Source organism: Helianthus annuus, chromosome 13 (genome assembly GCF_002127325.2).
Source record: "Helianthus annuus cultivar XRQ/B chromosome 13, HanXRQr2.0-SUNRISE, whole genome shotgun sequence".
Lineage (NCBI taxonomy): Eukaryota > Viridiplantae > Streptophyta > Magnoliopsida > Asterales > Asteraceae > Helianthus > Helianthus annuus.
In genome coordinates, this window is record NC_035445.2 from 153813028 (window position 1) to 153836997 (window position 23970).

At 39.8% G+C, this 23970-nt stretch overlaps 1 protein-coding gene across 1 annotated transcript; it reads right to left on the bottom strand.

Annotated features, from left to right (window-relative positions):
* Positions 1–1587: 1587 nt before the first annotated feature.
* On the bottom strand, positions 1588–5731 carry LOC118485498 (protein HOTHEAD-like). The gene is made up of 5 exons (XM_035981650.1): positions 5457–5731; positions 4289–4930; positions 3348–3733; positions 2262–2728; positions 1588–1802 (listed from the first exon to the last, which is right to left on the bottom strand). Exons 1-5 carry the CDS (start codon positions 5557–5559, stop codon positions 1742–1744), a joined length of 1659 nt encoding a protein of 552 aa, XP_035837543.1. The 5' UTR covers positions 5560–5731; the 3' UTR covers positions 1588–1741.
* Between the last annotated feature and the right edge of the window lie 18239 nt (positions 5732–23970).

The following is a 23970-nucleotide window of genomic DNA, read 5'->3' on the forward strand; positions in this document are numbered from 1 at the left end:
AATATAGGAAGGAAGGGATCAGGAATGAGTTCATTTATGGTCACCGAGATACAAATCTAGAAGATCTCTTTGGGAAAATCTTGGGCAGACCTTCTTCACCAAAACAGCACCAATAACTTTTGGGCTAAGAAACCCATCTAGGCTCAAAATTCTAAAATGGAAGTGTGATAAGACAAGCCATGAATTGACATTGTTCGGGGCTAATGGAGAAGTTCAAAAGATCTCTATGAATAGTGTTTTTGGGCTAAAGGTGAATATCAACAAGACCTATTAGGTCTTGAACTTGAAAGGGACCCGGAAGACAACTACTCTATGAAGTTTGAACTCAATTTCAAAGGGTAAATCAGAGAAAAGTTGATGAGGAATAAAAGTTGATCAATAAAGCTGAGTTTTGGCATCTCCTATTCTAGTGGGAGATTGTTGGACCTACAAAAGAACATATGGTATCAAAAGCCAAAACATACTATTCTGATCAAGAAATAAACGAGTAATGATTTGCAGCTCTCCCCAAAGATAGTGAATCTTGAACACTAACATAACATATGTTTGAAGATTACAAAGCACAGTCAAAGACTGGAAACACTGTTGAAGAAGAAGAAGAAACATATGTTCAAAGGCCAAAGCCCTATTGAAGACAAAGCATTGATGGTGAAGACCAAACATCAATTAGGCCTAAACAAATGTTTAGAACTAATGTACAGAGGTTTAGAGAACAGACTTTATTAATGTAACAGTGTTAGAAAAAAAGGATGTTAAGTATATTTAATCAGTTATTAATTCAATCAGATTTTTATAAGCTCTGTGAATCTTTCCTGTTAGGAATGTTAGATGTCGCTATCAGGGTGATGTCAGCCTTGATTGCAAACACATGTTTGTACATAGTATAAATAGATCTCACCTGATAGTGATCTATTTCATCAAAGCATTGAATGAACAGATTGTGGGTGATTAGGTTGAAGGGGAGTGTAATATCATTCTTGTAATCTTTTGATTATAATCATCAATACAAGTTTGATATCTTTCTAAATTTTTGTGTTCACCTAAAACATACAAGTTAAAACTCATATCCTAACATAACCCGTATGGGCTTGCAGTTAACCTAAACTAGTAAGTTCTATTTTATAAAAAAAATCTGGGATTAAATCATCCGAATATTTAAGATATTCGGTATAAATGGGAACGAGGGTTACAGAGAAGGTGCTTTATGAATGCGTTGAACGGCGAAGAAGGCATACTTGAGGATGAAGCGATTGTTACGGCCTGTAGTGAGTACCAGATCATCTACAACACCCAGTTTGCTAACGTTGCAACTTGGAGAATTTGAGAACCCGGCTTGTATAATTTTGAGAACAATGTGTTGTCGTTTTTGTTTAAAATTCGTACCTTTAGTTTTTATTTGAAATGTTATGCTATTTTTTTAACTTGCTATTTTATTTTGTAATCAATTTTTTTAATTAGTTTAAATATGATATAAAAAACAAAAGAAAATGGTTGAGTGATAAATTGAGGGCTTTATTCTATTGCATGGGTGTTATTAGAAAAAGGCAATAGAGCCTCTTGTCTACGTTACACAGACGTCATGCTAAAGTGGCGCAATATAGCCTTATTCCATGTATCCTTACATTACAAACTTATTGAAATCTAAATCATTCACACCAAAACAAAATGAGTATACCACCATTAAAACCGACAAAACAAAATATTAAAAATAAAACCAGTATTTAAGAAATAGAATGCCCGGTCAATTTGCAAATCGCTTCTCCCCTGCGATCCTTTGGGACAGTATAGTAACTCCCATGTATCTGCAATAAATGAAAACCAGATAACCATAACGCCTTATTGTTAGTTAATTAACACACAACAATACATGATGTCATGATCAATATACCACTAGAGATAACCAAATTTTCCAACAAAAGTTTCCAATTCAAAAAATTTGGTCATAAATTTCAACCGTTTTCCTACGCCAAAAATTCCGACATGATAAAGATTGGAAATTCGTCGGGTTTTTATCTTGTTTTTTTATTAATAAAATTAGATTTGGTTGGAAATTTGTAGGAAATATTTTTGTCGAAAATTGGTTGGAAATGGAAGTATTTTTTTGTGGGGGATTTTAGTATTTTTGTCGAAAAGTTGTTAATAAATGTTTTGTTGGAAAATTGGTCGGAAAATATTTCCCACTAGTTTTTCAAACGAAACAAGTGTTGATGGAAATTCGTCGGAAAGAGCCTTGTATGTTTTGAATATCAAAATAAAGATACCTTCCAAGCATCAACAAGCTAGCTTGAGGATTAGTTCCCGGAGAGTTAAGTAAAGTCGACCCGTCAACAACACGAAGAGAATCGACACCAAGAACCTTATACTCATCATCAACAACCTTCCCGATATGACACCCGCCGTGATAATGCCATATAGTTCTTACAGTGTCCTTGCAATGTTGTTCTAAGGAGGTGCTTGTATTACCATGTGCATTCATGTTATAGGGTATTTTCATGTTAAGATCAAGAATATCCTGGGTTGTCATGTTGGCGAGCTTGTAGTTTGAGAATGCTTCTGAATTAACTGTTTTTAGGATGGTTTTGATCCCCTTCACGCATTTCTGCAAGTCTTCAGGTTCGCTAAAGTAGTTAAATGTTACAGATGGGTTGTCAGATGCATTACGATTTACAATCGTTAGGTTACCCTTAGATAAAGGGCCATTAGTCTTTTCATATATGAAACCGCCCTCCTGCAAGAAATTAAAAACAAAAACAAAAAACAAAATAAAAGAGGTGAGATCTTTAATTAAGGCCAAATAATTAAAAAAAACAAACACAAAAAAAAGAGGTCAGATCTTTAATTAAGGCCAAATGATATCTAAATGCAAGAAATTTCAGCTTTTACCATTTTATGCAACTATGTGGTTTTTATTAGCTTCAATGTATTCATCTTTAAAGTTCTAATCGTTTTTATATCAATTTAGTGGATTGGTCCAGACATTTTTGTATAAAGCGGGTACAACATAAAACATGTATACACATAAACTGAAAAAAAAATCACTTTGTTCACTACTACATCCGGATCTCATAACTAGAGACCGTTTTCTTGCAAAACATTTGAAAATCAGAAAAAAATATATATATATATATTAAAAAAAGAAATAAATGTCGATCATAAATCAGTCACAAAGAGGAAAAGACTATATAACAAAATTAAACGTCAATCCCAGACAGATCATAAATTTGTGCAACAAAAGGATCTTAAACCGTCACAAAATTGATTAACCACAAACATTTTGTACAACAATTTCGGTCCTAAATTTGTCACAACCAACATATTTATGAGCTCTTTAATCTTATAAATCATACCTCTGGTGTATAACCCTGATAGTCCGAAAGATTCACGAAGATAACGTTAAAGCCACCAATTGCTTCAATATAGCTACCGAATGGAGTAATACCCGCAACTTGGACTAAAGATCGCTCAACGCCGATAGGAGAAGGAATGAAGAGTACATTTAGTGGGTTATCTGCCATATCTTGACCAACAAAGGGTTGTTCAAGAACAATTTTTATGTTAAGGGCGTCAAGTTGGTCTTTTGGACCTATGCCACTCAACATCAAAAGTTGTGGGCTTCCAAGAGCTCCAGCAGACAATATGATTTCGTTATTCTTTTCACGTTTCAAATATGCAACGTGCTTTGTCCCTAGCGTATCTTCGAACACTACTCCATAAGCCCTTGGCTTTGAGCTTCCTATGCAAGATTGAAATGTAAGAAATGAGTAAATAATTATTATGTCACTATATTCCAAATATATATTTGTAGACATTTGTGTAAATCTGTATCAAGTTGTCGACATTTATATATAAACAAAGGGATATGTATTATATTTTTCATGACTAATTAACAGGAGAATGCCAATTAGGACAAACCATAACCAAAGTAGACTTGTTTCTGTAGTAAACAACAACTACAGGGAATTGGGGATAGGGACAGACATGGACTTTTTCTAAATTTTCACATAAATCATGAATGATGTAATGATTATCAATATGACCCCAAATATTTAACATTCTTTAGAGATGCTTATTTTCGTCGTCTTATCTATTATATGTTTATAATTATAATTGTAACTCATGTCTATCTATTTCGTGGTCTTATCTATTATATGTTTATAATTATAATTGTCACTCATTTCTATCTATTATATGTTTATAATTATAATTGTAACTCATGGCTATAAAAGATTTATATATTTTCCCAATTGTGCTTATGTTGTAGTGTTATCATGACATCTAAATAACGTACCTTTATGCTTAAACAAGACTTTGTGAACCGTTGCGTGTAGAAAAAGAGACAACCCTTCTGGATTTGCATATTGTAGCAAATCGGCAGCCGTATGTCGGGTACCATTTTTATCAAAAATAGCCCCACCCACTTTAGTCCCAACAAGGTGATCATAAGTAAACCCATTGTCCGGTGTGACCCCAGCTTCCACAAGACCAGCTCCAACTGCCGATTGCCAATTTTGCACATCCTGGTCAAAAACCATAACTTTTTCGGTCCACTCGTAGGAATCTTGGATCAAATCTTCATCCTTTAATCTGGCCTCTTTGTTGAATTGTTTTTCACCACGAGAGTAAAAACCAGCGTTGATTGATGTTCCACCACCCAACACACGAGCTCGTCCATTCGCAACACCTTCAACTACAAACTGTTGAACGGGTGAATCTTGTGATGTGTCAAGGAAGTAGAGACCGAAATTTTCGGCCTTGGTGATGTTGGCATCGTTGTAAGGTGAGCCACCGCGTTCGAGTAATAAAACCGAGTAGTTCGCAGATAGGGTGGTGGCTATGGGGATACCGGTGGTACCTCCTCCGATAACGATGTAGTCAAAGAAAGAAACCCTAGGGGCTTTTGTTGCTTCATGCATGAAGGTATAGTTTGGAGCTGTAAAAATGTAATAGGCACAAAACTAAGTTATTAACCACGGTTGTAATCATTTTTATTCTTGGTTATAAAATGGTACAAAATGAAAATGAATGGTAAGTTATAAGAAAACATGAGCCAGCAACATTATCGGTCAACTTTAGAGTTTCGGAAACCAGATAACGTCATATATATTCTGAAAATAATATATACGTATGCATACATATAAAACTTAATTATAAACATAATATGTAAATGTTTTATCTTTTGTGGAGATTTATAATGTTAACAAATTAAATATGGAGTCTTAACTGGTAAATAAATCCAATAAATTAGAATTTGAAATAAAAAAGGATAAAAAAAATTGAAACATGATCCAACAACCCCGTCCGGTCCGCACATCCGACTAGCAACCAACTGTCAAATGAAAGCGGTATAAATAGCATCAGCCAGACCAGTTATGTGGCCGGCTGCTCTATTCCGATTCTGAGAATGTTGGTTATATCATAAAGACGACTTATCAGAAATTAAGACAAAACATGCATACCTAATTCAGCGACACCAAAATTAAATAAGAAAAGAATGGTAACAAGAGTGGTACTCATTCTCCATGAACTGTAAACCATTATGTTACGTTGAGGACAACACATCTATCAATACGTTTATCAAGAACTTAAGATTGTTAAAGTGTCTTGATGCTTTTTGCTTATGTGTGATTTGAAAAGGAGATGAATTGCAAGCTATTTATATGACATTGGGTAGATGATAAAAACAAGAGTAGGTATGCCATAACACTAAAGAAAGAATTTATGTAGGAAAGAAAGAATTTATTTAGATTATAAAAACAAGAGTAGGTATGCCATAACACTAAAGAAAGACTTTATGTAGGAAAGAAAGAATTTATTGCTAAGTTCAGAATGTATTCAACAAATTATATTATATATTTCTAGTAAATTAATACCTTGTCATAATTTTTTTCTTCTCTTTTTCTTGACATTACTTATGACGTGGGTACTCGAAGATTCCAGTCAACAAAGTCAAAGTCAATGGTAATAGTAAAAGTAAATAAACAACGCTGAAACACAAAGCAAGAAGCTGAAAGTCAGAAGCTAGAAGCTCCTGACCCAGAGCTGATGCGCCTACAGCTGACGACAGGAAGGCAAAATTACTGTACAACCTCGGAACTTGAATTTAATAAGTCAAGATGAAAAGACAAACTTTCTATAGAACATAAAGTGTCCGCGAGACACACAAAACCTGAAACATACCCAAAGAGGTAAAGGCCAAACCTGCAAGCAACATCAGGATGGATAAGCTTACCTGAACTAAGCTGATGCGCCAACAACTGATGATAGGAGGGCAAAATTACTGTACAACCTCGGGACTTAATAAGTCAAGATGAAAAGACAAACTTTCTATAAAGCATAAAGTGTCCTCCAGACACACAAAACCAGAAACATACCCAAAGAGGTAAAGGCCAAACCTGCAAGCAACATCAGGATGGATAAGCTTACCTGGACTATACGGTGTACAGTTGGCATAAGGCTCCTTGGGCAGACCAGTCTGCCTATAAAAGAAGAGTCTTGTCCCAGCCAAAAGTTAAGTTATTCTCTCACTCTCACTCTCTAAACTCTTATCATTTCTTTTGCTAAGACTCTCAAAGAACTTGTACTGATTCCTCACGTCGGATCTAAACGCCGGAGCCCCCCTCTCGCGTTATGGCTAACGGTGTTCTTTGGTTGTAGATTCTGATCAAGGAGCTGTCTTTTGGAGTTGATCATGGACCTTCCCCCTGCCATACTCTTGTTGTTTTGACAAGTGGCGCCCACTGTGGGGCTACGCTACTTAGAACAGTTTTCCAGTAGTACAGCCCTGTTCCGAAGTTACTTTCCTTTATGGCCCGAAGGGATCCTCATCCAAAAGAAGTTTTAAGCAGTTCTAGGCCTCGGTCTAGCCCTCCTGCTACTCCGGGGGTAGATAGTTGTTCCACCAACCCGGACAGACTCCATGTCGCACCGATGACACAAGACGCACAACAATTCCAAACTCCTCCCTCTACACGAGTTAATCCATCTTCACCGAGTGAAGTTCTCTTCCCAGTTGAAACCATGGAAATTACCCCAGATGGAGTAAAAAATAATTTCATAGTGTTAAGAGAACTCTTGAATGGGTATGTTCGAGAAGAACGGACAAAAGGGGTCAGAGTACGTTTTTCTTATGATGAACCTAAAGTTGCACTCTCCCCTATGCCCTCTCCATTGTGCACTACTACATCTCCAAGTGTTACTCGAGCAGGACCCAGTTCTTACTCACATCCATACCTTATGCCCGATGGTTCACTTGGGCCGGGGAGCTACCCTACTAGCTCACCTATTATGCTCCCAAGAAGCCCAGAATATACCGTTGAACAGCTCCTCCAAAAGGCTCAAGCAGGTACCCCGTCTCCACCAACTACCTTCGAAGAAGCCCTTCGATCGTTACCATTGGCTAGCAGAGCCGTAGCTGTGAGTTTATCGCCACTTCCTGGTCTTCAACTAGGTTTCCCCTTGTATGGTGCTTAATATCCTCAAATGGCAGCTCTCTTGGCCCAACTAAGCCAACAGCTCGTGGGAAGTCAAATGTGGCAAGCTTTCCAGGTTGGGTCGCAAGCTTAAACCCAACCCAACATCCAAGCAGGTGTTAACACTAGTGGAGTAGGGGTGAACCTTTATATACCATCCAGGCCTTATAAACCTAGCTCATTGTCATGCTTCTCCGAAGAGATAGCCAACTATGTCTTCCAAACAAAGATAAAAGATAAAGATGCCATCTAACGTTAAGACATACGATGGTCTGGAAGATCCCGAGGACCATCTTCAAGTCTTCACAGGAGCTATTACGGTCGAGCATTGGAATAATGCCAAATGTTGCCATATGTTCATGCAAACCCTCATTGGGCCAACTAGATTATGGTTCTGTGGGCTCCCCACCAGAAGCATAAAATCCTTTGTAACCTTTATAAAAGCTTCCTTGCCAACTTTACCCCTCAAAAGAGATGTACCAGAGATGCTACCGTCATGCATCAGATCCAACAAAAAGATCATTAAGACCTCCGTGCGTTCATAGAAAGATTTAAGAGGGAAGGACTGGTGTACAGCAGGGCAACTGAGAAAATGAGGGTATCTGCATTCATGAACGCTATAAAACCCAAGAAGCTTCTCAGAAGGTTCCATGAAAACAACCCTCAGACAATGGATGAAGCCTATGAAAGGGCAGAATCATTCTTGAAGGGTGACGAAGCATTAGAAAAACAAGCATCAAAGAAGAGGGAACAGGGAAGCTGGAGGGAGCTACCTCCTCCATCCAAAAGGGCAAGGTTCCAACCCTTCATCGATTGACGGCCTTTCAGGTCCTACGAAGGAAGAAGGTTCGAAGATAGAAGAAGTGCCCTTCGTCTGAATCGTAATTAGGACAAAGACAAGCAGATCTTCACCCTCCTCACCAAGACGCCCCAAGAAATCTTGTCAACTGAAGAGGTCAAGTACAACTCCCGACCTCTGTCCAAAGCAGCTAGCAAAAGAGATGCAAGTAAATTTTGTGCCTTCCACAATGACACATGACACCACACAATGATTGCTATCAGTTGAAAAAGAGAATAGAAGAAGTTGTTAAGTCGGGGGGTGGGGGCTTGCTCACTTGGTGAAGGATTAAAAGACAAGAAGGAGGGGAAGAAAGCGGTTAGCATAAACATGGTTTGTTCAGAAAGCAAAAAAGAAGGGAAAAGGAGGAGGACCATACCATGGAATCAACATTTCATTTGCTTCCCCCCTACAGATCCAAACGATAAGTAGGAGTATCCAATCATCGTGGAAGCTGAGATAGAAGGGGCTTCCCTCGACATAGTGTACATGGATTCGAGAGCGGCCTCCAATATTATGTATCAAAGATGCTTTGACTTACTCTGAAGTGAAACAAAAGCTCGTCTACAAGCTACTGAGACGTCCCTCTGGCTTCACTTAGGAAAAGGTACAACCCTTAGGGAAGATAACACTGAACCTATGTTTCAGGGATGGAGACTTATGAAGAACAGAGGAGCTCACCTTCATTATTGAAAGTTCCCCTTCAAACTATAACATGTTGATAGGAAGGCCGGGGCTAGCAGCATTCGATGTTGTAGTAACGACAACACATGGAATGATGAAGTTTCCAACGGATAAGGGTATCGCTTCATTGGTACCTACACAAGAAGCCCTCTTGATCGCATCCATGGAAATAGAAGAATGGGAATGTAGTAAAACAAATAAAAGTCCAGTTGAAGAGATAAGCATCAATGATTCCTACCCGGAACAAAAGATAAGAATCAACAATCACCTCCCTGATATAATCAAGAAAAGGTTGATCGACCTCCTCCGAGGGAACATGGACGTGTTCGCTTAGTGTTCGGGAGATATGGTAGGGTTACCAAGGGAAGTAGCAGAGCATGCATTGAACACAGTTCCCACCTACCAGCCTGTCACACAAAAGAAAAGAAGCATAGCACCTGAACATAGTCTAGCTGCCTATCAAGGGGTAGAAAGACTTGTGGAAGCTGGTATCTTAAGGGATGTAAAGTATCACTCTTGGCTAGCAAACCCCGTCATGGTAAGGAAGCCAGATGGCTCTTGGAGAATGTGTGTTGACTTCAAAGATCTCAAAAAAGCATATCCCAAAGACTGCTACCTGTTTCCCAAGATCGACTCGAAGGTGGACTCGCTCACTGATTTTGAATACATGTGCTTCCTAGATGCCTATAAAGGGTATCACCAGATCAAAATGGTGAAGGAAGATGAAGAGAAGACAACGCTCCATACTGATAAGCGGATCTTCTGTTACAAAAAGATGCCTTTTGGATTGAAGAACGTCGGGGCAACATATCAATGTCTTGTGGACAAGGCCTTCTCCGAAAAATTGGAAGAAATATGGAAGCATACGTTGATGATTTTGTAATAAAGAATCACACGGGAGAAGACATGCTCCAAGACATCAAGGAAACGTTCCACAATCTTAAAGCAACCAACATGAAATTAAACCCAAATAAATGCACCTTTGGGTTTGAAGAACGAAAGTTCCTCGGTCACATTGTGGGGAAACAAAGAATAAAAGAGAATCCGGAAAAGGTCCGAGCGGTCATAGAAATGAAGTCCCCCAGGACCAAAAAAGAAGTTGAAAGCCTTAATGGAAAAATAGCAGCTCTCAAGCGCTTCCTCCCCAAGTCAGCAAAAAGATCATAACCATTCTTCAAGACGTTGAAAAACTGTGCTGATAAGAAAAACTTTATATCGACGGAGGAAGAACAAGTGGCCTTCATAGCACTCACGGAGCTTTTAGCTTCCCTGCCGACCATGGCAGCACCCAGGAAAGAAGAAATAATCATAGTCTACCTGTCGGCAGGTTCGCAGACTATAAACATCTCATTTACTTTGTGATCCATGCGCCCTATGCCCATGATTATTTAAGCTAACAGCTTCTTAAAAATGATTTTCCACAGGACAAGAAGCAATAAGCTCTGTGCTTGTGGTGGAAAGAGAGAAGGAGCAGATACCAGTGTACTTTGTGAGCAAGGTTCTAAAGGCAGCCGAAGTCAATTACTCTCCAATCGAGAAGCTGGTACTAGCATTAGTACACATGGCTAAAAGACTAAGGAGATACTTTCAGGCTCATCCAATTCAGGTCCTCACTGATCAACCACTAAGGTTCATACTAGAAAAACCTAAAGACTCGGGAAGGTTAGCTAAGTGGGCCATAGGGTTGGGGGAACACAAGATTGAGTATGTACCAAGGAAAGCTTACAAAGGACAAGTATTGGCAGATTTCTTGATAGAAATGTCGGTAATCAAGGAGGTAAATGAGATAGAAGAAGAAAGATGTCAAACTATAATCCCAGGGAAGTGGACATTGTTCTCTGACGGAGCTTCTTGTATAGAAGGTTCCGGGGCAGGTCTCATCATAACAGACCCCCACGGAACCGAATATACTTATGCACTTCGTCTTGATTTTCCCTACACAAATAATGAATCTGAATACGAAGCCTTGTTAGCTGGGTTGCAATTAGCAAAAACAATGAAGGTCAAGGAGCTGCACGCCTTCACCGATTCAAGATTGGTAGCAAGTCAAGTGGGGGAGAATACATAGCAAGGGAGCCATCCATGGTAAAATACAAAGAAAAAGTTAAGGAGCTGATGGGTAACTTCAAATCTTGCTCATTAACTCAAGTATCAAGAACAAAGAACAAGCAGGCAGATGCCTTTAGTAAGCTAGCTTCCTTGACATTCGCATACCTCACCAAGAAGGTGCTCGTGGAAGTGCTCAAAGCAAGATCTATCGAAGAAGCTGAAATCGAAGATGTGGTGATAGAAAATGAAAATACATGGATGACACATATCCAACAGTTCCTGCAAGAAGGGAAGCTCCCTCCCCCCCCCCCCATAGAATTAGAAGCCGCCAAGATAAAGACGAAAGCCAAGCAATATGTCCTAGAAGAAGGAAAGCTTTACATGAAAGGTTACCTCTCCCCTTTGCTACGATGTGTGGGCCCAAACCAAAGCAACTACTTGATAAAAGAAGTCCACGAGGGCACCTACGGATCACACGCGGGAGTAAGAACAGTCGTGGCAAAGCTAATGAATATGAGTTACTTTTGGCCCATGATGCATAAAGACACGGCTGAAGTCATTTACAAATGTGAAGCATGCCAACTACATGCCCCAGTCAAAGCAAGTCCAAAGCATGACCTTGTCCCGATATTGGCTGCCTGGCCATTCTATAAGTGGGTAATGGATATCGTAGGACCCTTCCCCCAGGTAGTTGGACAAGTAAAATTCCTCCTGGTGGTAGTAGACTATTTCACAAAATGGCCAGAAGTTAAGCCATTAGCGAAAGTCTCAGGAAAATATGTTGTCAACTTCGTCTGGGAGCAGATAATATGCAGGTTCGGGCTACCAGGGGAGATAGTAACTGACAATGGAAAGTAGTTCGCAGGAAAACCATTTAGCACCTGGTGCAAGGAACTTCAAATCAAGCAAGTCTTCAGCTCTGCTGTTATCCACAATCAAAGGGCAAGTAGAACGAATGAATCGCAGCATTGTAGAGGGGTTGAAGACTCGGCTAGGGAGATATAGTAAACAGTGGGTAGAGGAGCTCCCCAGTGTATTATGGTCCATTTGTACCCTAGAGAAGACAAGCCATCAAAAGACCACATACAGCCTTGTATATGGCTCAAAAGCTGTGAGACCCGCCGAGATTGGAGTTAGAACGCTGAGAAGTTCGAAGAAAAACAACACCGGAAATAATTCAGAGATACTCTTAAACCTTGACCTACTTGAGGAAGCCAGGGAAGCTGCCTTGATCCGAGAAGCAAGGTACAAACAAAGAATGGAGGCCTACTACAATGCAAGGGTCAAAAAGGAAGCCTTCAAACCTAGTGACTTCATACTCAGGAACAACGAGGCAAGTAGGCAAGAAGACCTTGGAAAAATGGGCCCGAAATGGGAAGGCCCATACATTATTAGCGAGGTGCACAAAGGAGGTTCCTACAAGCTTGAAACACCTGAGGGCAGTAAGGTACCAAGGCATTGGAATGGAAAGCAACTCAAAAAATTCATAGTCTAGACAACCAATGTAATGACAAAAGCAAACTTGTACTTGCCTAGATCAGTTTAATGAAAACAAGGATAGCACTTTTGTTAAAAAATCTTTAATTCTTATTTCATTGTTCTATACTAAGGGTGAGCTCCTCCAAATAAAGCTCCATGGGATCCGATGCTATATCTACCCATGAAATGGGGATGAGCTCCTAGGCCATATCGCTCAACAGGGAACAAGGCGCTATACCTTCCTGTATACAGGGTAAGTTCCTAAAATAATACAACTCCATGGACTCAAGGAAGATTCTTCCAAATTCATTTATAATAAGTATAAGTACACACAAAAAACTACAAACTTGTTTATTTGCAAAAATGCAAGTAAACACAAAGTTACAAGTATATAAACAAATCAAACATTAGGAAATCAAAGTAAGTCCATGAAAGAGAGTGAGCACCTCACACCAACTCTGCTCCATAAGCTAACATTATAAAACACAATAAGCTTATGTCCAATATACCACAATAACAGAATAAAAGGTGGACTAGAAAAGAGATAGAACCATAACAACTTGCATTAATTCTCTCCAAAAAGACTCGAACCAGGTGACTGCAACACTTAGTTTGAAACCTTTACGGAAAAGGACATTGCAGAAACACAACTGATAAAAGGAAAATTAAGGCACAAAATTTTCCATGACATAAGCTAAACACAAGTTTGACAACAAAATAATAGCAAGAAAAAACCAATAAAAGTGCACAAAGTATGAAATACTAAAACCTAAGTACCCCTAGGGGTAGCTTCCATTCAATTAAAACCGTAAAGTTCAAAACATCATAAGCCCTCATAGGGGCACAACATACAACCACAAAAAGTTAAACATTGTTCATATTACAACCAGCACCAGTGAAGAGGGGATCATTACCCAAGGAGAGATTGTCGTACAAACCATCCAGGTCATCTTCTTCATCATCACCAGAAGCAACGAAAGTTGTCTCAACCCTTACAGAAGACAAAGGGGGAGCATCAATAAGGATTGACATGGTAGAAAGTAGCTCAGGATCTGGAAATACCTTCAATTTCTTTGAAGAAGGACCAACATCATCACCCTCCTCATCACTGGTCTCAAACAAGGCTTGCTTAATGGAAGCCACCGAAAGCAGTTGATCGCATAGCTCCTTGTTCGAACATGCTGGTTCCAAAGCCTCCAGTTCAGCTATGGGACAGTCAACCATACGAGACAAGGCTTCCACATAAGGATAGGAAAGGGCGTCCATCTTCTTCACAGTATCAACAAAATCAGGAAGCGAATTTGGCTTGAAGGCATGAAGCTTCTCTATAGCTCCCCCTTTGAAGCAGCATCAAACCTTGCAACAAGACCTGTATGACGACCATGAGCCATCGCTTTAGAGTAAATAACTGCAAGATTCTAATTTAACTCATGGCTATGAAGAAGGTAAGTTATAGAACGACGAAGACCGGAACCAATCAACCATTTCCTATCATCTTCCAACTGCTTCACCTGTTGCCTTAGCTCTTCCGTAGCTGCTTCATCGGCAACACGCTCCTGCCTGAATTTAGCCCTCTCAATACCAAAGTCCGCCCTCCCCTTAGCCAACTAATTATTGAAGTCTGAAAGTTGCCCAGCATAGACTTTAACCTTTTTCGTTTCTTCGTTCATTTTGGCCTGGGAAGAAAGCAATTGACCCTCAAGCTTAGTTACCTTTACCTGGAAGGCTGCCAAATCCTCCTGAGAAATCTTGAGTTCTGCTCCTTTCTTCTTCAAAGAAGCGGTAACCTCATCAACTCTGTTAGCAGTGGAAGCCCAACGTTCAATGCAATCAGGAAGGGAGGTGACAAGTCAGGCAGCATCGGTAATAGCTTGATAGGCAGAATCCTCATCGGATAACTTTGATAAGAGCTCTTTTTCAACAGGAGTGGCCATATTCCTTAGCATATCATGGCAAGTCTCGTTACTGGTAATAGTATCACAAACACGAACGTTCCATTAAGGAACAAACACGGGAAAATTAGCCTTTACAGGCATCTTCCCCTTAACAACCTCCGGTTTTTCTTTCAAAACCACCTCAACCTTCTTCTTCTTCTCATCAATAAACACAGAGGAGGCAGCTTCCTCAACACCCCCAACAGAAACCCCTCCCCTAGAGGAAGCAGTTTTAGAAGTACCACCCTTAACCTCCTTCTTCCAAAAATTTTTTGATTTTTTAACCTCATCAACAGCTGGAACAAACCTCTCAGGAACAGTCCTCTTGGACTCATTCAACTTTTTCAAAATAGCAGATATCTGCTGGTCAGGAGCATCACCTGCCTCACTGGAAACCTCTGGAATCTCCTTTTTAACAGGCTTCACAACAATAATGGATGTGATGACATTGGCATCATTTTCATCACCAATATCAACATAGATAGGATCAGAAGATTGTGAAGCAACAGCAGGAGAAGCAGTAGACCTGGTAGACCGCGAGGAGGGGCAGGTTGCTTCTTAGTAGAAGAGCTATCAACAAGGGGCTGAACGGGAACACTTTCAAAATCCCCACCAGTCCGGACATGCTCATTATGACGAACCACAGAAGGAGCACCCTCAGGAACCTCCTTCTGACCGATTTCCACATTAGAAGGGTCATTAAGCATAATTTAGTCCAGGGCACTCATTTCTGAAAAACAAAGAAACAAAACATAAGCATCAGACAAACCTATAAAAGGTAAGGAAAACATAAAAACTGCATACCCTTCTCATTTAAATACAACACTGTTTCAAAACCAGACTCAACTCAGTCTTGATTGATACCCAACATAACAAGAAGCTCCTCCGGGTAAGCCTTCAACTTGGAATGATAGGCACGAAGCCTAAGGAGTAACTTCTGTTCAAGCTCATTAACCCCCAGTTCCTTCTCATTCAAAACATCGGTAAACTTTTGAGAGACAACTGTAAAAGGAAGTAACCGCTCAGAGATAAAAAAGAATTGGTTCTTCCAAGCATAGGTATGACCAACAGTGTGAGAAAGGAGGGGAGCCTCACATTGAGTCTTCTCGATGGTATACCAGTTGCCATTCCGGGCAACCCGGAAAAAGCAGTGGAACATCAGAAGAGAAGGCTCATAAGTAAGAGCCCGACACAGGATTCCAGAGTGCATAATCCGGGCAACACCAACAGGGGCCAACTGACCCAAATAGAGACGGTAATATTTCAAGACCTCAAGAAAAAAGTTGGTAAAAGGGTATCGCAAGTTAGGTTGATCAATGATTCAGGTATAGAACACAACAAAACCAGGCGGACATTGATTCGCGGTCCTATCCCCCGGAACCTGTGTTTCAAGGGTAGGATCGATACCATAATCGGCACAAAATTGATCAATGTCCGACTGAGTGAGTTTTGAAAACTGAACAAGTGTGTCATTTTTGTTTGACGCCATAAGAAAAATAAAGGAAGAAGAACAGTAACTCACCGAGATTATAAGGAGAACGATCGGAAAACCGTCAAGGTAACCACTGGATAAAAACAAGAAAATGAGATGTTGAAGATGAGAAATGGAAGGACAATGATGACGGTTATATAAAGTGAATAAGGATTTCAAAATTCAAACTTGTATAAAAAACCGACAAGTAGAGGGGTGGGATTAAACCCTCAGGGCTAGAAGGCTAGGGTAATCAAGGAGAAAACTGATGGAACTGTCACATCAGTCATATCCGGGTTGCCCAAATCCACAAGTGGGGTAATGGGCCCTAATGATTAAACTACACCTAGCGAAGAGAAGCTCGAAAACGCTAATGCTTCTAGAACATCAGTTCGATAAAATGCATCTTTTTTCTTAACAAAAAACTCACATTTTATTGAACACATCAATGAAGCATAGCTAAAAAACCTTTTGCTGAAAAGGACAAAATTAAAGACCCCTAAGCTTAGAGTCATAAGTGCTGCTATTTACAATACCAATACTCATGACTGGGGGGCTGATGACGTGGGTACTCGGAGATCCCAGTCAGTAAAGTCAAAGTCAATGGTAATAGTAAAAGTAAATAAACAACGTTAAAGCACAAAGCAAGAAGCTAGAAGCTCCGGGTCAAGCTCCTGACCTGGAGCTGATGCGCCTACAACTGATGATAGGAGGGCAAAATTACTGTACAACCTCGGGACTTGAATTTAATAAGTCAAGATGAAAAGACAAACTTTCTATAAAGCATAAAGTGTCCTCGAGACACACAAAACCTGAAACATACCTAAAGAGGTAAAGGCCAAACCTGCAAGCAACATCAGGATGGATAAGCTTACCTGGACTAGACGGTGTACTACTAGCATAAGGCTCCTTGGGCAGACCAGTCTGCCTATATAAGAAGAGTCTTGTCCCAGCCAAAAGTTAAGTTATTCTCTCTCTCACACTCTAATCTCTTATCCTTTCTTTTGCTAAGACTCTCAAAGAAAATTCTATAGATTCTCACGCTGGAGTCCAAACGCGGGAGGCCCCCTCTCGCGTTAAGGCTAACGGTGTTCTTTGGTTGCAGATTCTGATCAAGGGACTGTCTTTTGGAGTTGATCTTGGACATTCCCCCTGACATACTCTTGTTGTTTTAACAATTACCATATACATTACATATCTATAAATAGTGTTTATTAATTAGAACACCTCGGATTAAATAATACAAGTTAAATATTTTAACTTAATAATATTTAGGAAACTAATTTTGTAAATATATCTCGTATATTAAAAATACAACTTAGCCACATATTATATTTTTAGGCCACCACTTTGATGATGTAGACATGCTTTTAAGCCAGAGAATAGTTGTTTGAGCCACAATTTGTTTCCTCCAATTCTCAATTCTCCTTTGAGCGGTCATTATTTTCTCCTCTACTCGCCCTCTCTCTTCAATCAAACCAATCTTCCCAAAATTATGAGATCCTTTCCTTTTTTCATTGCGTTCTTTTTCAGCTGCACCATTCATAAACCCTAATATCTATCCCTGATTCATATTTAGCAATTCTCATCTATCTCCATTTCTTTCACTATACCAGGCAATGATGATCAGAATCATTGCAATACCACACAAAGTCAATCTTTCTAGGGTTTAGGGTTTATTTTCAAGGTCATTTTCTGGTTCGGACATTAGCCTGAAAAAAAAGTACTGAGATCGAAGATTGTAGACGGATTTCACCAATTTCGATTTGAAGCTGACTCTAACACTTCGATCTCTCATCCTAATTCGTATTGTGGCTATTCATCGTATAATCCGATCTACAACGCCTCTGACCAATAACCTAGATGTCACGACCCCCGACCCACCCTGAACGGAATCGGGAGCCGCGAACAGCCAAGTGGTACCGGTGATTATTTTGAAAAATATTGCAGCGGAAATTTCATCAGGACCGTGAGTTAGGAAAAATATCAGAGTTTAGAAAACACCGGATTTTATTTATTAAATAGATGGGATAAATCCATGGTTTACAAAGGTAGCTTTAATAAGGGATAACCCAATTACATAAAACAATATTTCTTAATTTGATTTAATTAATAAAATAAGCCACTTCTTGAAGCCTTTCAGTGCCGTATCCAACTCTTACTACAATCCACTGTAATTACCTGAAACGCGTTTTAAAAAGGTTTTGTCAACAGGAAATACTGAGTGAGTTCATTCAGTTTGCACAAAATGACCCATAGTTATAATTTACAGTATTAAGAGCGATTACAATTTTTCTACATGTCAACCATATACCCACGGTATTTGTCACTCGACCACCCCTTGGCTATCTCGTTGTCCAATAGTGATGGATTTAACAAGTAATGTATACAAAACCCCACATATCGGCTGTAATGAAGACTACAAAGACTTAATCCCTGTAATTATAACTTTGAAAACAAACATGATTTTGAAAGCAAGTTTGGTAAAAAGAGAATGACTCACATTATAAGCATGCAGTATTGATTTAACAAGTTTCCTGATTCAAGTTCTTCTGAGAATTAGCATCTACTTTGATTGTAAGTGTATGGGGTAGAGTTTAGTCTACTGATAAGCCTGATAACCTAATTTAATAATAATGCACACGAACTAGGTCAGTAACTAATACAACATTTACGATAACTCACGAGATTAATACCCTCACAACGAATGACAAAGTGCAATACTTAAACATCCATCGGATTCGCAATGAATGACAGAGTACACCCCGAGTTCGGGTGGCACTCAAACATCCTGTCGGAATCACGATTAATGACAAAGTATAGCATTTAAACATATGTGATGTAATTGTTGCTTATTATGGACATTTCCAATTTCAGATGGCTCCGAAAGAAGGCAAACGGAAACCCGCGACAAAGAAGGAGAACAAAACGGAAGAGGAGATAATGTCTGAGAAACGCCATAATCAAATCGCCTATTTGGATCCGGAAGAAAAACTTGCTGAATTGAAAGATATCACGAAGTGGATCAGGGAGTCGCGGATAAATTATGATGTCACGTTCTCGACGCCGGTTTACAAGTCACTTATCAAGGCGTTCTGGGATTCCACAAGCGTTGTGCAAGTGGATGGAAAGGACGTTATCAGAGGACGTGTGAACAATTTGGATGTGATCATATCTCCGGATATTCTGAACGAAGTGCTACAACTACAAGACCATCCGGACGCTCCAGATTCTATTCCAATTATGTGTACGCGAGGCTGCTTGTTACGCATGAAATGTACCGGAGACATCTTCAGCACTCAAATCAACAAGGGTGATCTACCGTTACGCTACAAGTTTCTGCTACACGTTCTCATCCAGTGCCTTAGCAATAGACGTGCCGGTTATGACATGGCTGGCAAGGATCTAGTTGGTTTTATGGTGGCTTTGGTGCTGAACAAACCGTTTAGCATTTCAAGGTACATCTTCGGCAACATGAAAGAAAACATGACGAGAACTGGGAGTAGGATAACCGGGAACAAGTTTTGGATGTATCCACGGTTTCTTCAAATGGTTATGAATATTCAACATCCGGGTCTTCCTAAAGCCGACAACGATGTTCTGAAGATCGAGGCGATGAACTTCAACTCCTTAAGGATTATCAAGAATCTTGCGCACAAAAGATACAAAGAAAGTGATCCTCCAAGAAAGTTGTTCGGTGCGCTAGGAAACACTGCCTACATTGCTCCTGAAGAAAACAAATGGCGTCACAATGATAGTGAATCAGATGATGAAGAGCCGGAGTTGAAAAGGAGAATGAGTGAAAAGTTTGGTCCAGATCCGATTGATTCGGATAGTTGGGGGAGTGATAGTGATGATGAAGGTAGAGATGGTGGCGATACTGGTGCCGTTGGTGCATCTAGTGTTGGAACTACTGGTGGTACATCAGCTGGTGGTACATCAACGGGTGGTACATCAGCAGGTGGAGTGTCAGCTGGTGATACGTCAGCCGGTGGTGATGACGAGGCTGATTCAGATTTTGATGATGATCATCTGATCGAACCTGGATACGAGATGTATCTCGACGAACGCGGTGTAAAAAGATTCAGGAGGATTCGACAAGAAGATGATCCAGAATACGTTCCTTCTAAGTCTGAGGCGGAATGTCTAAGGAAAAGGAAAGCAGAAAAATCTACAGAGCATCAGAAAAAGAAGAAAGCTCGCAGATACTTGAGTACCTCTACTCGAGAATCTATCCCTCATGCTCCAGTTCAAGATCCACCGGTAGTCTCTTCAGCTCCTCCTGAAACTCAAACTGTATCTCCTCAGGCTATTCCACAAAGATCCATGGCTGAAGCAATTAGAGCAACAACTTCTCAGCCGAGTGGTGAACGTTAGAGGATCTTCTTGGAAATGACTCAAGAGGAGAAGAATAACTTTCTATTCTCTCATCTTGAAGCAGTGACGGATCGTATTCAAAGACAGACGGACTTCATCAGGATCACGAAAAACGATCAGATCACTCATCAGGTGGACATTGATAGGTTGAAGTCCATTGTTGGCGAACAACAAGCTGTAATACAACGCCAACAAGCTGAGATCGATCAACTTAAGGCTGAAAACGTCCGTTAAGAGCTGCAGACGAAGAAAGACAAAGAAGTAGCTCTGTACTTCAAAAGCTGGCAGAAGATCTGAGAAGTAGATGCGATGTCATGAAAGAGTGGTACGACTCGCGAAATACCACAATACTTGAAGGGGCTAAGAAGTTAAACACTGGCTACAAGTTTCTACGATCTCGGGTTGCTACACTGTGGGAGGAAAGATGTAAGCAGCAAGAAATACTGAAGAAAAGGGATGATGATCCCGAGGATCAAGGGAATCCTGATCCCTCTGCTACATCACAGCAACCGACAGCAGCTACATCTTCCGCAATTATTGTTGCTCAGCCACAAACAGTTGAATATACACAAGGAACTTCTTCTGGAGCAGCTGAAGAAGTACAGCAAATTGAAGGTACTTCTTCTATTCCTAGCAGTGCTGATCTCGCATTGCAGGTTATTCATCCATTCACCGGTGAATTGCTGGAAGAAGGAGAAATTGTTGAAGATCTCTCACAGCAGCAACTTATTACCTTAAATGCAATGAGAGATGTAGATGATGATGAGATTGAAAAGATGCCTAGTGAGCCGGAATCTTCAAATGCTGAAAACATCGAAGAAATTGTCTTCAAGGGAAATGTGAAGAAGTCTTCGTATGTTAGACAAGATGGAACTGAGTTTGCCCCGTTTGATGAAGACTGGTTAAAAGACAATGTAGAAGACATTGACGAGCATCTGAAGAACCGCGATTCATCAGAAAATGCCACCGATGCATTCTCCGCGTGGCGGCAACGGTTCTTGTCAAAGGCTTCCAAACCCGTGCCTAAGGCTGCTCAAGTTGACTACTTGCGGTTTGAGAAAGTGAAGCCTAGCAGGAGAATCCTGTGTTGGATGTTTGTGAAGGAGATACATTGTGTTGCAATTAAGCAGGAGTTTGGGATCCAGTACTTTCGATCTTTACTGAGCATTCTATCTTTGCCATTTTATGATGTGGCCGCTTTGACAAAGATAGATCTCATAAATCGCTCAAAATATGATGGTGCAACGTTATTCGAGCGATTGATTAGAATGAACAAGAAGTCTGGGTGGAAGGACAAGTCTTACAAACCTCAGTTCCCCATCTACCAACAAATCAAGTTTACGCTTGATCCGGCAACCAACACTGGCAGATACAAGCTTATTTACGAGCCGGCAAAAGTGGTAGACAAGATTCCCTTGATGCCAATGAGGCAAGACTTTCTGGGTGAAATGCGTTTTTGGTGTTATGATTCCGACACACATGAGGCAGTGATCGTTTTCAATGGCGATCAAGAGAATTTCAGGATGTTGGATCCAATGTGGATAGTTAATATGTCCGCATCCGACATTAACAAGTTGTACCGGCATGACATATTCTATGAAGACAAGGACGCACATCAGGCGTTAAAATTTCAGCGCGTCGCTTGCTTCTGTTACTACAGGGGAATACATTCGGGCAGTTCGTGGTCCGAACGACACTGAAGAAGGAAGATATAAAGACCGAAGATGAGTAACAGACAAGGGGGAGTTTGTTGATGCATTTTTGTGTCTGTCACTAGTCTTGTAATTTATGATGTATTTTGTACGGTCATTTATCGTTTATCGAGTCTGTATTCGCGGTCCACCAAGTCGGATATCCTCCTATCCGCTTGTGTCCACTTATTTGTCTCGGTGGTTATGTAATAGTCTTTGAACAATGCATGTTGCATGTTAAGGGTATTTCTGTCATTTGTGTATGCTTATAGGTGCCTGCTGTTTGCTGTCTGTTTGCAGCAAACAGATTACAATTTGCAGCCTTCGACGAAACAGAAGTGTTTCGTCGAACACTTGTCGACGAAACAGACTTTGATCTGTTTGTTTCTGTTTCGTCAAGATCAGCGACGAAACAGATGTGTTTCGTCGTCTGATCGGCTTAGTGTTGGGCCCAGTTCCATTTCGTCGGCCCAATCTGTGTTTCATCGAACTCTAATGGCCCAGCTGCTATATAAAGGCACAGATTATCTCAGTTACAACTTAGAGATGAGAGTATACCCTAAAGGTCACTTTGTCTAGACTGTGTTTGTATCAGTTGCTTTCTCATCCAGTTTAATCAAACGATTGTGTTTCTTTGGTTAAACCACTGTTCTTACTTTGTTCTATGTTTGATTTGGCTTAGTTAAGTGGATTCCACACACTTAATTTTGTTTGTTATAAACAAGGGTTTGGTTGTGTAAATCGATCCTCCGATTTCGGGACTTACATATCTACTATATATGCTTACAATTCTCGTTAGATTAAAGTCAACTATTATAAGCATGTTGTGCATTTGTATAATACAATCACTGTTTCTCATTACATATATAACAAGCCAACCATCAATAATTTACTTTGTCTACTTACAATAGTTGTTACATAAAAGCAACTTTTATAAGCATCTTGTTGCGCATTTGTATAAGACAATTGGTGTTTCTCATTACGTATAACAAGCCAACTATCAGTAATTAACTTTGTCTACTTACAATAGTTGTATAATAGTCAACTTTTATAAGCATGTTGTGCATTGGTATAATACTATTACTATTTCTCATTACATATATAACAAGCCAAGTAGCCAACAATCAGTAATCTACTTTGTCTACTTACAATATTTGTTATAAATAAGTCAACTATATTGTAAGCATGTTGTGCATTTGTATAATACAATTACTGTGATACGCAATCGGATTTAGCTAAGTGATAACCCGTTGAGTGGGTCAAACATCAAATAGATTAGAGAGAAGCTTGATAAATTTTCTGATCTAGGAGAGACTAATTCATAACTTTCATTCATAATAAAAATAAAATACCAATGCTATTTTATAGGCTTAAAAAGAAAATAAATAACACTAACTTCTACTTCCACTAGGCACTAACCCACGAGAATACTAGACAAAATGGAACCAACAATCTGTATGAAAATAAAGGAAACTAAATAATTCAGTAACCACCCGCATGGGTTGCATGGGCCTTGACACACATCATACTGTGTTCTCATTACATATATCACAAGCCAACTCTCAGTAATTTACTTTGTCTACAAGGGCGGAGGTTATTTGTGGCCCAAGGGTGCCGCGGCCTCCACTGATTTTTTGCTCTTAGTGTTAAAAGATCCAAAAATTTTAATTTTGTAGCATAAAATTTTGGATTTATAAGAACCTGGCCCCTACCGATTTGGAGAGTCCGGCTCTCACTGAATTTTCGTTCAAGCTCGCCCAATGTTTGTCTAGCTGGCAATAGTTATTAAATAAAAGTCAACTATTATAAGCATGTTGTGCATTTGTATAATACAAAAAACTGTTCCTCATTACATATATATGTATACATATAACAAGCCCAACTAACAGTAAGTTACTGTCTACTTGCAATAGTTGTCAATGGAGTCACGCAGGTTAGAGATCGTTCTACACTCTGCAAAGGACCTTTACAACGTCAA